The 15,778-nt window shown below is 32.9% G+C and overlaps 1 protein-coding gene across 3 annotated transcripts in view; it reads left to right on the top strand.

Annotated features, from left to right (window-relative positions):
• Positions 1–15,778, top strand: part of LOC146535068 (facilitated trehalose transporter Tret1-like) — a 55,970-nt gene that overhangs the window by 32,964 nt on the left and 7,228 nt on the right. For 2 of the 3 annotated variants that reach the window (XM_085191246.1, XM_085191244.1), the window contains 2 exons: positions 3,719–3,908; positions 6,947–7,109. In XM_085191246.1, the coding sequence (XP_085047372.1) occupies positions 3,810–3,908; positions 6,947–7,109 (262 nt within the window). In that variant the 5' untranslated portion in view covers positions 3,719–3,809. Of the gene's footprint in view, positions 1–2,659; positions 2,764–3,718; positions 3,909–6,946; positions 7,110–15,778 lie in introns of those variants that run through there. The other variant, XM_085191247.1, reaches the window with a different exon arrangement.

The raw sequence follows: 15,778 nt of genomic DNA, 5'->3' as shown, positions 1-15,778 counted from the left end.
AAGGCGAATTTCCGACCGAATTTGATACAATTCGTGTTGGGTGGCGGAACTTAACGCTGCGCTTTATCTTATCTGGAATAATTGTAAGGCATTACGATCATACATTTATATGTGTATAGAATTATAAAGTAATATTATAAGCGCGAATAGAGATTGAACAGTAACCACCGCGTCTACAGTCAGATATCTTCGTCATTGATTGCGTCAATGGACAATGTTTATGTTTAAAATATTCCCTGTTTACATTAGAAACACGGTGCTAAGTTCCGTTAAGTACTATATCATAACATAATGTTTATATAGAAGAAAAGAGTGGAAAACAGGATGTTTTAACACTAACCCTTCTTTGCCGTCTCTTATAAATGTGGGAAATGTTTCAAAAAAGAACCTATATAAAGAAAGCTTTACAATGATTCCCACAAAACAGGGTATCCAGAGGGAACTTAGTGCTAAGGCACTCCGTTTCCCACTTTTCACAACAGACACTATCTCATTGCACCACGACAGCCTCTGTACAGTAGACCACAGAAGTTTGTATTGTAATAAGAATTAAATATAATAGTGGTGTGTAGTGGTGTGTAGTGGTGTGTAGTGGTGTGTAGTGGTGTGTTGTACGATTTAAAATAATCGAGTACCATTGGCCTGAATTTGTTTGAGGTCTTTGTACGTAAGATTATGTTGCAGTGGGAGATATACTTTAATGAATACATAAAGCTCTACCGTTACTCCTCGAGGGTTGAAATTTTTAATTTTCTTGTATGGGGGTTGCATTTCCCAATATTCCTACGGGAGCGGGAAAAAATATCTAAGCTAACAATATTTTATAAACCTACTATAAGGTACTGAGCTTATCTTACAGCTTTCATTTTTGTTATAGGTTAAGAGCATTTTAACACTAGGCATCCTCTGCCCTCCCCCTTAAACAAAAAACCGAAGTCCACTTCATAAAATCCCTATTAATTTAGAGTCATTGCTGAGCTTTGGCAAATAATATAAAATAAAAAAAATAATAAAAAATTGTGTTATACATCTTCCGAGTGACTGCGTAGCTAGTAACACTAATACTATATCGTATATATCTTATATTATACAGTGTACTACAAACTCAGCAAAGTGCGTCACTACTGCTCTATGAGATGAAAATAGTTGTTTATAATTATATTCAAAGTCTAACTGAAACAAATGTTCCGTTTGATATAGTTTATCCGTTTCGTTGACGTGCTACAAGAATTTATTGTAAGGAAACAGGAAATGTATGTAAAACAATTTTAATACTTTAGGTTGGACAACATTTCACTGAAAACGCGATGGTTGTGGGTTCGATTTTCACTTGGAAAAATTAATTATTTACATTGTCTCACTGTGGTAATAAGATAAAGTGCTGAGTTCCGCCACTCAACACGCAATATATACGGGGAACTGCCTGAATCTATACAAAAAAATATTAGTCATTTCCGGTAAATATGATTTTTGTTTTTAATAGAAAAATTGACAACTTTTTAATACACAAATAAGTTTTAGCCAAAATAACATTTGTTTTAATTTTTTTTTTAAAACCAAATTTTAATACAAAAAAAAACAGGTTGTTTTTATAAGAAAAGTTCTATATTTCATGGTAATTAGTAAGTAATCTTCCTTTTGAATACGAAAAGCGATAGCTTAATTACCTTCTGCGAACGTGTTCCAAAACATGTATTGAAAAATATCGTGAGAATGGATTAAAGTAACATAACAAGTGTTTTTGTTACTTTAGGAGAAGGAAAGAGAGAGCACGAAAGAGAGAAAGAATCCCGCATAATATAAGATGGTATACAGAGGGAACCTATATATTCTGTTCTCCAACCACCGCCAGCCGCGTGTAAGGTGCAAAACTCAACTCCGCGTTAGGATACATACAGTCTATAGATACATATAAAAAAAAACGTTAACTCCTTTAACATACTCGTAGACACGCTGTTCAAATTTGTTAATTACTTGTTTTTCTAAAATGTTATTATTTTATACCAATTAAAATATCTCTCGTTGCATAATAATTTTAAAAAGTTACAAACATACAAAAACATTCATATTGCATATTTATTCCTCTCCGTTCACGAATTCAAATTCTTTCAATTTTCTTTTCTATATTTATTTAGTTTGACATTGTATTTAGTCCTGGACACACAAGTGTCCAAATAATGGCGCAGTTTTGTTTTATTAAGAAAGTGAAATAAAAATAACTAGTGATCGCGGACGGTAGTTACGTACGAGCACTATGACTTAGACGACGGCTATGACTTAGATTCTCAAATGGAAAAATAAATTATTTTTCATTTCCTAACTCTAGGAACAAGACAAAGCTCGGCGTTGAGATCAGTAAACTCCCTCGGCCTACTTTGCTATATGCGCAATACATCCTCAGCACCGTGAATACACCGAAAAAGAGAGAAGGAAAAGAGAGTTATTCTAAATTATACCAATTACTAATTAAATACACTTGTTAACAAAACTCCAAACAAACAAACTAATAAACATAAAAGAAAAACTATGAAATTGTAAAACAATAGTGTTTTTACACTATTTTGACAGACACTAATGTGATGACGTCATCGCTGACGTGCTCTTTTGTCTGTCCGTACATTGTTCTAAGGTTGTTAGTAGATGGAGATCACTTGACTACCGACACTACAATTGATTGGTTGGTCAACTCCCTTGATAGATATATTGTATTTTTATTGGAAAGTCTTTGGGAAATTAAAGTGCTAGCTTGATACTTTATTAGTGGTAAGTTATTTCGTTTTTTTTTGAGTTTCACGCGTTACCACGCATAATATTGTAGGCAGTGACAATATACAGTCAAGACACTCCGCTTTTTTTCATTTTCGCTTAATTGTGCTCTATCTGGTTGTCGAGACGCCGCAGCACGTGTACTACATGAGAACACATAGTTAATGGTAAACGTTTAAAATTAATTAAAAATAGTTTTTTGTGAACGAAAAGATAATAAAATAAAACACAAAACACCTAGAGTCAAGTTTCTCCATTTCTTACTTTTCGAAGTTTGTTGCAGTTCCAGTTATTGCCTGTTGACAGGACAGGGAAATGAAAATAATTGATTTCCACAATTGGGAATTTTTCCCAGAAATTTTTTCGCTTACAATCAGCGTCATAGCTTCACGTGTACCCTTAAATTGTATTATTTCATATTATTTTAAATTGCTTTTGTGGTTATATAAATAGGAATAACAATGCGCTGTTCATCATTTTTATTATTACTAAATGTTCCTTTTATTTTAGTAATAATAATTAGATGCGACCTCCATAACAAAACAAAATTATATAATAGTTTATATTTATATTTTAGCTACAAATTGAATGTGATTATTTTTAACTTTATTTTTATTCTTTCTACATATAAGATCCATTGTTATTATCAATTTAGAGATATTTTATGATTTTTAGGGTTGTCTAGGCGAATGGAAAAATATATAATTCTTATAAATTCCCCATGTCAGTCTGTCTGTCCGTCGGTTAGTTATAGTCACTTTATTCCTAAACTATTTAAAATTAAACAAACATGTAGATTTCTGCAGGCGAATTCTACTCGCACTTGGCCACTTACTTAAATATTATCTTATTATTTTTTTGATTTGAAATATACAAATAAGCATGTGTTATAAACAGTCACATGATATGTTTTATTTATATAATTATAATACAAATTCATTATTTGTTACAGATAAAAAATCGAACCTATAACATGCTAACTTGGACCAACTACCAAGTGTAAGTGAAGTGTTTTGTGACAAGTGTCAAAGAAATCAGTGTATATGAGTGAGAAAGTGCATTTGAAAATGACGAACATTACGCCGGAGACGAGAATTATGATGATGAGAGGTGAAGACGGGAGGCAGGGCTATAGACGACAAGTAAGTATCATACTTTGTATAAATTAAAATTTAAAACAATCAAATCAGCTTCACGCAGTATCCCGCACTCCGTTTCCCACTTTCCGCCGAAGGGAACCTTTTGTCAAGACACTTTTTTTCGCTTCCACTGTCTAACTTTCGAGAAAACCCATAATCATCGAGTTTACAGTCAACTCTATTCCACTGCGCCAAGACCACATTTTATTATGGAAATTTTTAAAGGAAATTAACCACATTTTCTTATTAAGAAGCTGAATGACGCTCATATGGGTTCAAACGAGTGATTTCACTCTCTAATAAAATTAAATGAGAAGAACTACGAGTATTGATATAGATCATAAGAGTAAATTAACTTATTGTACCATTATGGCGCAGTACAATCGTTTGACTGTAAACCGTGGTTGTGGGTTTGATTCCTACCACTTCCTACCACTTGAGGGATTAAATTTTTTAACTTCCCCGCTTTCAATCCACAATGGGAAAGGGAATTTCAGCTAACTCAACGCCGCATCTTTTATGTCGTGTTTAGAGAAAAGAAATGAAAATAATTCATTTCCCCGATCGGAAATCGAACGTACAACCGTCACGTTTACAGCCAGTTTCTGTACCACTACGTTATAACAAGGCAAATTCTACATTAAACTGTCAATATCAAGTTTGAACCTAAGTCCTACAATATTTTAACATGTTACTTACTTTAATGAACCATTAAGTAGATTAACGACATTAATTAAAAATAAATAAAGCAAGTTTAAAGCTATAGCGGTATCTGAGCGTACCATCAATTAATACGTAATTCCTATCAAGATTTGTCTAAGATTAAAATTTGTTTAGAAGAGATATCGATTATGATAACGTTTTTAAATTATAATTATAATCGATTCATCGATTTACCCTCCAGAGTATAATTTATAGATATAAATTGGCCGTCGTAGTGCAGCGGTATAGCGTCTTAGCATGAACGCTACTGTTAAGGCTTCGATTTCCATACGGAGTAATGAATGGTTTTTATTTCCTCAATGAGGTAACAAGACAAATTGCGGCGTTGGGTTAGAAAGTTGGGCGGAAAGTGATACGGAATGTCTCAACGCTAGGTTCCCACTGCCGGCCCTGCTATATGCGGGTTACACTCTTTTTATACAAGTCCGTTTTACCAAAAATCTAACTGATAATATCATTTCCACTTATTTTTCTATAATCACGAATTATGAAACTACATTTAATTTGGATAAAATTTAAAACAAACATATTTTAAGCTCTAATTCCTTGTATTGAGGTTCATTTTCAAAATGAATCGCAGCAAATGTATATACCATTTCTATGTGAGGCAGTGTGTCGGTCGTTGCTCCCTCAAAGTACCGAGATAAAGTGATTAGTGATGTGATGCTTCCGGGATTGTACAACGATTTGATATTGAATATCGATTTGTGTTAAATGAAATCGATTTAACTATAAGCGAAATTGTTTTTGAGAAATCGCTTTTTTCTATCGATGAATGTGAATTTGATTCCCACTGAAAAAATGATTATATTCATACTAGCTTTTAGCTGTAACGACCCGCCTACACACGACACATTCTAAGTCCGAAAGCTACCTCTGTCCGCAGGTCCAGCAGGTTAAATCAAAACGATTAACTGAAAAAGGCTTCTTTGAAGACTGGACTATCCAAAACCAAATATTCTTTCAATTCGAATCAGTAATCCCTTAAATTGTGCAAATAAACTACACCACTTTGTTCCCCATTTAAAATTTTTTTAATAAACGTAGTACGTAGTAGTATGAAGTGTTTTATGCTCGCGTTATGTTATCGTATATTTATATATTGAAATATTTTATTTTGAAGGCGATTGTGGTGCAGTGTGATAGGTGAAACGCAATAGTTGTCCGTTCGGTCTTCACTAGGAAGATGATTATACTTATTTTAATTTATATTTTCCGCACTGGAAGAGAGTGAAGCGTTGTGTTCCAAATTTTAATAAATTATCTCAAAAATTGGGCGGAACAGTAAGTATAGAGGGTCATTATAGAAGATTCCTAGTCTCCCTCTACTGACCCTATTATGCGGGAAAAAGCATGAAATTGATTTTTAATATAAAATATCTACGCAATGAATTAAGTACCGTAATACTGAAATGAATGCAATGTAACTTATATTATTGCATTTTGACGCTTTCATAGCATTTCATGCATACCAAAGTAGTCTAAAATTACTGTTATTTAATACATTATAAATAGGTACCTATATGTTTTTTTCTATATTGTTTTTTAGCTACTCGATGCATCCTGCATTTCCTAATTGTTAGGCCGAGCGAAATTTTCTCTTAAGCCAGTCCGTTTGCCATTTGCTGCCAATTTTCGAGATGTTGCGTAGGTATTGAGTGAGGAAACGAATTGAGCCAACGCAGTCTTTTTGCTTATTTATCGAGTGGGAATCGAACTCAAAACCATCGCGTCTACAGCCAGACACTGTCGCAGTGCCTATATGTGCATAAGTAATATAACATAGACTCAAATAAAATTAAATCCTTTCACATAAATAACAACTAACAATTTAATTTCAATATTATAATTTCAAAAGACATTAATAATCTGTCGCATCACTAGCCTCCATTATCGCACTTACAAGGCTATATCGGTTGAAACATTGATCGATTTCCCGCTTAGGACTTGGAACGTACGCCCCTTACGTACGTTACTATAGCTGCATGTACCGTGCCAGGCGCCAGGCGCCAGGTGCCAGGTGTCGAGATAAATATTTGATGGGTTTGACAGTTTTAAGGGATTACTTAATATAATTAATAAATAATAAATACAAGGTGTGACTGTCAATGGGAGGGTTGTGGGTTTGATTCCCACTGAGGATAATGATTTTTTCAATTCCTCGCTCTCTTAATAACGATAAAACGCGGTGTTGAGATTGTAGTTAAAAAAGTTATACTTTCCTCCAGTATCACCAATATTCTGTTTTCGAAGATCAACCAAGGTCTCCTATTTGTTTATGCAAATATATATCATTAACCATTATAACTTTTCTGCAGATATTAGCAGCCCTGGCAGTATCTCTAGGCACCTTCGCAGCGGGTATGAGCAAGGGGTACATGTCTCCAGCAATAGCGTCCATGCAGGAAGCGAGGCTGCATAACGCGGCGTTCACGGTCAGCAACCAGCAGGCCAGCTGGATAGCCAGTTTAAGTTTATTGGGTAAGTTATTTTTAGTAAAATCAATGTGGTGAAGTAGTTGTAGGTTTGATTACCATATGAAAGTTAACATCAAAACAAAATTGGGTATCTTCAATTATATTTATGTTTAATAACATTAATAAAGTTACAAGAAATATGCAAATACTATTATAATATATATAATAGTAGCCTGCGGCTTTACCCTATTGGTCAAACGAAAATAACTAAGAGTTGTTTATGAGACACTATAATTGCCCTAGGTAACCTTGACCGCAAGGCTTAATGAGATTTATCTTAGCAATTAACGTAATAATATATATAATCGATAAATGGACAATCCAATCCAAATATATATTTTTAATTCCAACCGGTAGTATCTATTAATATTAGTGCGTTCAGCCAAACAAACTCTTCAGTTTTATCACATTAGTATTTGAGTACTTATACAAAAAAACATCTAACTCTATAATTGAAGCATGGAACGCAAATGTCTTAATAGGGAACGGAGTGTCTTAACACTAGGTTCCCAGGTTCCCTCTGCTTATCCTGCTGTCCGTGGGATACACTGACAAAGTAACAGGACCTGGGCAGACAAAGATTTGACAACGTTGAAAATTAGGGATTTTACATGTTCTATTATCATTGCTATAACATTTGGGTCACAAAATGATTTTGGCAACGTCTAAATATCATCTAATAATATTACCTACTAGCGTTTGTAAATAGTGATGTACCTACGACTAGCCTACGAAGAGCGACGAGATTTATTGTAAATTTCCGCGCAGATGTTTATTAATGATTAGTTCCTGTCAGATATTTAGTACAGGAAATTAATTAATATAAATACTTTTGAAAACGAAGTATCCCAACTCTACTTTTTGCTTTCTTCGCTCAAAGTAATAGTAAGTAATAAGTTTTAGAATAATAGTATTGAATAGATAGAGGCTGTCCTGGTGCAGCAGGAAAGCGATGGTTGTGACTTTGATTATCACTCGGGGAATTTAAAATTTTCTATTTCTCTTCTGCTTATCCTGCTGTATGTACAGAGCTAAAAATGTCATTTTCTCTATTTTAGATTCGAATCATTAATCACTATGCTTAAAAATCACTATATTGACAGTAGTAGTCCATAAATGCGCATTTGGGCATTTGTCTATATTCGCGACGGTTGTGAATTCGATCCTCAATCGAGATAAGGAATCTCTTTCATCTAATCTGGCAAGATAAACATGAGTGTTGAGTTCTGTCACTAAACAAGTAATGTCTAAAAAATTGGCCGGTGAGTGGGAAACGAGTGTTTCTCTTAACACTTAGTTCCCTTTGCTACCCTTCGAAATGCGGGATAGAGCGTGAAGTTAACGAAGACTATAGCAGCAAAATGTATTACTTTATCAAATAAATATGTTCAAATGAAAGTAGAAAGCCGACAGTGGGCATATAAAATGATTTATTATGTTTTTTCCAACTTTCACACTCTATTGACAAGGTTTCTATTAAAAATCATTCTGTGATTTCATTTATAATTTTAATAACTAATAACACAACACTGTGCTTTTTAACTAATTAATAATCTCGGCGTTTAATTCCGAAACCCAATACGCAATGTTGAGGAAGGATGAAGATAGTGGTAGTAGTAGTAGTATCCACTACCCAGTGGTAAGACACTCTGTGTCGAGTGGCGGAATTACTCAATATAAAAAACTAGTTTTCACCTGCGATTTCTCCCTTTGACAAATGGAAATAACCAAGTATAGTATATAACACTTGACATCTTTTAAGAGCACGAGGTAACTCTGACCACTGATACTGTGGGTTATATCGAAACAATAAGTATTATATATCCTATAGCCTTAAATGGACTATCACTTTCTCGATAACTTACTATTTACCATACAGAAAGTGTTTTTTAATTTGAACTAGTAGTTCCTGAGATCAGCGGAATTTGTTCTACCAAACAAATTCAAGTTTTTAATATTAAGTAAATGGAACGAATTATAACTAAAGTCAAATGAACTAACGCATAAAAAGGAATTTGTCGGCTCTAAAATAATCGTTTGAATTATAATTTAAGCCGACATAATTATATATTATGTATTTAAAGCATCTCTATACAGTTACACTGTGTAGGCGTAACCTTGTTGGTTATAAACTTATAATGTTATTTTAGTGGAAACAGGTTTGATTCCCGATTTCATTACGAAGGTGTAGTAAATGTGGAACCTGATTTTAGTAATAAATATAGATTAACAACTTTGTCTAGTTCAACATCTATTCTATTTATTCAATTCTCTATGCTCTATCAAAATTACTTTTTTTCCATGAAATAAAATAAAAATCCTTCTCTACACATATTTACTCTTATAATATTCAATTTATTACAGAACATTTTTAACAACCTTTAAGAAATACCGTAAAAAACCGCGAAAACCGAACATAAACATTGTAAAATCTATTAATGCTAACCAAACAAAATCTAAATACCCCTGCCCTATATACTTCATCTATTATTGTATGTAGACTACCCGATGCCGGTAATTAGTTGAACTATATATGAGAGCTTGAGAGCTTTTATTAAAATAACTAGCGTTTCACCCGCGGAAGTGCTTGCACATATAGACTATTTAGATCTTTCCCTTTTTCGCATTATTGGCAGGTACGCGCACAAAAATTTTATTACATTTATCATGAATATGAGGCCGTCCTGGCTATATGCGATGGTTATAGGGTCGTTTTCCACGGGGAAGAAAAAGTTATTTTTATTCCCTCGCTCCGAAAACAGAAATTGTACCGTTGAGTTTCTATTCCAATGGAAAATAGGAAACGGAGTGTCTTAATAGTAAACTCTCCCCGCTTACGCATAAAATACTTATGTGAAATAAGCAGAAATTACAGTATACAAAATCATATTTCCTTTTTTTGTAAAACCTCTACTCTTTAAGTAATCTGTGCATTGTTATTAAATGCTATACACATTCCTATTTCGTTTAATAAAACATGACCGTAACAGTAGGCTTACGCGGCGCGCTACATACACCTGTGCTATACCCTGTATATTAATTTTATATGGTTATTATGGAAAATAATTAGGAATTTTCGTTAATATAACCACGTATAAATTAATATTTCAAGTACAGAGGAATTCTATAAATAAATAATTCCATAGATTATAACTTACTTCCATGTCGTAGTGAATCATACAAAACATAATTGTTAAATAAAATTATATATTCAAAGTAAATACGTTAATAACTAAACAAACTTCGTACAATATATGCAGGTACTCAAAGCTTTTAACTGTACTTGTTATATTTACTAGAAACTACTCAAATATTGATTATAATATGTAATATGTGCTTTATTATTATTTCTTGCTACTATACCGTAGACGACAATTAAGGTTTTTTATTTTTTTTACATTCGAGTTATATCTCGCATATTCCAGGGTAAGCAGAGGTAGGTAATTTAGAGTCAAGACACTCAGTTCCCCACGCCGCGCCCAATTTTTAAGTCACCAGAACTAGGAAATAAAAACAATACATTACTCTAAATGAGAATCAAACCTACAACGACCGCAGTCACAGACGAACACAATTCAGCTAACAAAATATTTAATAATTTCCTACTTATTGATATAATATTGAAGATATTTATTCTATCAATAGATATCTTACGCTAGCACCAATAAAATATCCTTCAGACCGGTTTTAACGTAATTTATAGTTTGGATAGAAGCTAAAATATCAAATGTTATTACAAAATGAAGTTGTTACTACCGCACAGTTCCCATACAAATGCTGCTTAAACACGCTATCTGTTATAATATAATGTATCGCATTCTTATTATGAAACTTATGTAATTCGAAAATTTGTCCACAAATATAATAAGATTGTAACTTATCACTGCCTTTACATGATTTGAATGCTTTTAGATTTAAAAAAATAATCATTTAAAACATTTTGTTCTACATAATAGAGCTACAAAATAGCAATTTTATTAAATTAAATGAAACTTTAATTTTCAATGTATAGATGTTGTCTTTAAAAATATACTGTTGTAAGAACACGAAAGTAGATTAGTAAATAAATAATTGTGTAGTTCAAGCGAACGAAAACTCAGTGTACGAAATCATACGAATAAAATACCATAGAAATGGCTATTAGTTTCAAAGTTTTCGACGCTAACAAGATGGGTTTGATCATAGTGATCAGATTTGAAGAGAAAACACTTGTTTTAGCTTAGTTTCAGCTTTAATTAAAAAAATTGTTTGTTTCGATTCAGTCGAAAAAGTAAGTTCCGCCAGGCAGCAATCAACAAGCATTTTTTTATGAATAGAATGCAAACACTACATAATACAGATATACTTATAATAATATTTAATGCAAATAAACCAGAGCTGAATTTAAGTTTTTTATTTTATTCTCTCTCGGGTAAATGCTTTTCACAACTCTTCAAAATATGTTTTACGCTTAAAAATATTATATTTATAATTATTCTGGCCTGGATGGGATTTTTATAAAAAATTTTTAATGTACCTATTAATATTTTAGGTATTAGTATAGCCAGTCGTGACGCAGGAGCACAAGTAGTAGAGTTCGATCCCCACTCGAGGCAAAGCGCGACGTTGAGTCCCGTCACTCAACACACAATGCCTACAGAATACGTAGCGTACGTGCGTAGTAAAGAAAGGAGTGTCTTAATATTTAATTTTAGAGTTTGAAAATGTTTCAAGATTTTTTTTAAAATATTTTTATTATTAGAATATTGATAGTAAAATCGTGAATTTTCAGTCTTACACGTTAAAAGCTATCTTATGGCCTTACGCCATATACGGAGTACGAGTATGTTGTCTATATTTTTACCAAAAATGCACTTTACGTTCTTCTAATAAGATGTTTACTGCGTGAATGCGATGCAGACGTAGCTTGTATTGCAAAGTAATAGAGGTAGTAAATAAAGTGAGATTAGCAGAATAGGGTTGCTACTTCGATGGCACTTTTCTTTCAATTGCTTAAAATATATTTGATACGAAAATAGAAGCCAACTAAAACTTCGTTTGCGTGAGTGATTCCTGTATGAATATCAAGAAATCCTGTCTTAGTGCTTCCCTACACTTCCCACTGCCACTGCCTATGTATACCAAATTTCAGCGATCTACGCTGCGAAGTTTTAATAGAGAAACGAATAATTATATGAAATGATGTTAAAATTTAGATATATTTTTATTAGAAAGTAGCAGCCCTATATAAGATTTATGCAGTTCTTGGAAGCTTGGTAATAAATCTGAAATTTTACGATAACTTCGCATTTACATCGTATTCCCACATTTAACGTGAAATTGCCTCTAAAACGTATTGTTCGCGATCATGTTAGGCATCTAGTGCTTATACTCAGGTCATATGCTTATTAGGCTTTGATTTTTATTGATATTATATTAAAAATATCGTGAGTGTTTACTTTAAAGCGCGGCGTTAAATTCCGCTATTCTATATTTTAATTGGGCGGAAAATGGGGAACAGTGTGTTAAGACACACCGACACACCGATACACTAGGTTCCCTCTGATAGGCAAGGAAATACAGTGTTTTGTCTATCAGAGCGGAGAAATAAAAATAATTAAATAATAATCATTCTCCTAAGTGGATATCGAACCGACAATAGACTTACAGTCAAACTCTCCCACTGCGCTATAACGGACTCTATAATAGCTGTTAAAAGTTTTCTCCAATACAAACAAACTTGTTGCACATGTCACCTTATGTTTTCCTATACTCTAAGTGACAACACTATATGGATACGATAATTATATTACACTTATTAAGTGTCACGTTGCATCCCACGTGTTTAGTATAGAAGTGTTTTAGTATTAAAAGAATTTAGTATTTTTATGCCTATTTTTAAAGCCTAAAAGAGGACGTTTAGGCTTTAGAAACAGGAATTTGTCTCTCCATCTTAAAAATATTAATTAGAAAAACTCGTTACGTCATCATTTAGACGTTAAAATAAAACAAAATCGACAAAACGTAATACGGCACAAATGTCTATAGTTAGTTTAAAAAAAATGAACAGGTAAAAATTAGCAGTTACGTATGAAGCACGAAAATTATACCATATTTATATGATTACAATTCACGCTCTCAATAATTTACAATCTCAAATAACAGAGCTACCAGCGTTATTGATTTTACTTCAGTTTTGAACCCTAAAGATATTTTTTTTAAATGCAGCTTTAAACAATATAATATAGTTAGCAGGGTAGGCAGATGGTATTAGTGTTAAGGCACTGTGTTCTCCACTTTCTGTTATTTTTTAAGATGTGTAGTAGAAAATAATTAAGGTGACGCGAATCGAATCTGTAGTAACCGTCGTATAAGGCTATGACTTACAATTTATATATCCAGCTGAGTACTAAAAGATTACTTAATTTTTTTTCTTAGCGAGCCGAATATAGGCAGTTCAATGACTTTAAAGATAAATGAACCTTAACGTCTAACTAAGGCCTTCAGGGCAACAACATCTGTAATTTGAAGAAACGAAAAACAATTTATTTTATGATACATAAGAAGACACCACGTCTTAATTTGCAATTTTTTGTGATTATTCTTTTAAGTATGTATGAAGGTGTGAATTCTGGACCAAACAAGATAATAAAACAAAATAAAAAGGCCATATATACATGAATATTAAATAGTTCTACAGGATAAATTCAGTTGCGTCACTCACCATGTAATATCCCTAGGGTGGAAAGTAGAGAAAATAGAGTTTCTTAGTCTTGACACTAAAAATAATTAAAATTAGATTTCCAATAGCTACTCAACGTTCCTAATCGATCGGAATATCCATGAAGCGTACCGTAAATAAATAGAAAACAATACAGAAACAAAGATTTACACTCTAACCTTAGATAAAAAAAACCAATTATACATTTTTCCAAATATTGGGCTAGGCACAAGAAGTGTTAAGACACTTCATTCCTTATATTCTGCTTAATTTCCGGGACATTGCTTGTCATCTCTCTCTCACCATCAACTGCCGGCAACTAAGAGGAAAGGAAATATTTTGTTTTTTCCCAACGAGGGGGAACCGAACCTATAACCATCGCGTTTACATGCTGTACCGCTGCGCTACAGTAAATAATTTAAATATTTCCACTGAAATGGCGCTTATAAATGCGTTCTTATATTTATTCTTATTTCAAGGCGGTGTCAAAACAAAGGGTGCAGTAAGATTTATGTTTGTCTAAATCGGGAATCGTATCTGTTACCCTGATCGATCGCATTCCGATACTGCACTTGATTTTAATGAATCATCTTGCTTTATTCTTAACATTGAAGTACTTGAAAATGAAATGTTTTGAGCGGTTATTTGATTTTGTATCAGTTAGCTTCATAAACATAAAAAAAAATAAAAATTAAAGCTAGTCAGATATAGTGTAGGTATTATATAAGCTTCACGCTGTATCCCGCATACAGCGAGGTAGGTACTAGGTAGCGGGTTCTACCTGTCTCGTTATCAGAGCGAGGAAATGAAAACATTAAATTGATTTTTTTTCTTCAGGTGGGAATCGAACACACAACCTGTCGCCCTTACAGTGGCCTCTGAATCAAGATTGGCCTTAACAATCGACTTCACTTCTATTTAACATTTTTAAAAAGCATTTTCTTTTCGATATTAAAAATATTTATAATGCTTTGTATTAGTATTTTTAATTTTCACCTCTTCCAAGCAAAATATGTTTTTATGAGGGAATAATATTGAAAATTTTATTTATAAAAAGCCCTTTGTTTGGAGGCGGTCTTTAGATACGAATGTTACTTTGTAAAAATAAGCTTACATAAATATTATTCTATATCTAAAATAAATATTTTTAATACTGTTGTTTTTAAATAAATGTTATACAAAATTTTCTTTATTTATTACAACATTTATTGGCCGTCGTCGCGCAGGGGTAAAAGCGTGCGACGGTTGTGGGTTCGATCCTCACTCGGGGAATGATATATTTCATATTTTGATTTCCTCGCCAATTTTGACAACTCGTCATTGGATTTGTCTTAATGGTGCTAGTGTTACTTGACACATAAATTTAGTTTATGCAATTGGGTTTTATAGTTTTGTTAATAATAGATTTATAATTTTTATAATTTTTTTCAAAACTTATTAATAAAATTTCTATATATATTTTACATTTGTAGTGAAAGAGGCGTTGAGCTACCCAATATAGGTACCTACCTACCTTATCTTCCCGTATCTACCTTCTTTCATATACGAGTAGGAAGTCCTTACAGTTAAAAAGAAACAATAAAATCGATCTACAAACAATCACTCGCCCAATATTTGAAAACAAAAAGGTACAGGCAGACGGTTTACTTTATTTTAACGCGTATCGTAAAGATGGCGCCTTTATATTTACATTCGCCATAGAAGAAGAAAAAACAGAACTATCACGATGTTCTTGGAAAGAACCTGAGTGTAAATGGGGATGGTTGTGGGCTCGCTTTGATAACAAGAGAAAGTGTGACATTGAGTTTCGCCATGCAATTGGTGGTCTGGAAAATTGGGAAAACTTTATATTCCTTTTGCCTACCTTTTTATATGCTGTACACATAATGAATTGCGATCGTAGTGAGTTCAATGTTTCTCCTAAGCAAGATACGGAGAGTGGTGGAACTTAATGCCGCAAATGTAAGACAATT

The sequence above is a fragment of the Heliconius melpomene genome, chromosome 10 (assembly GCF_056956725.1).
Source record: "Heliconius melpomene rosina isolate 202511_hmr_F chromosome 10, ASM5695672v1, whole genome shotgun sequence".
Lineage (NCBI taxonomy): Eukaryota > Metazoa > Arthropoda > Insecta > Lepidoptera > Nymphalidae > Heliconius > Heliconius melpomene.
This window is presented reverse-complemented; position numbering and strand designations above follow the sequence as displayed.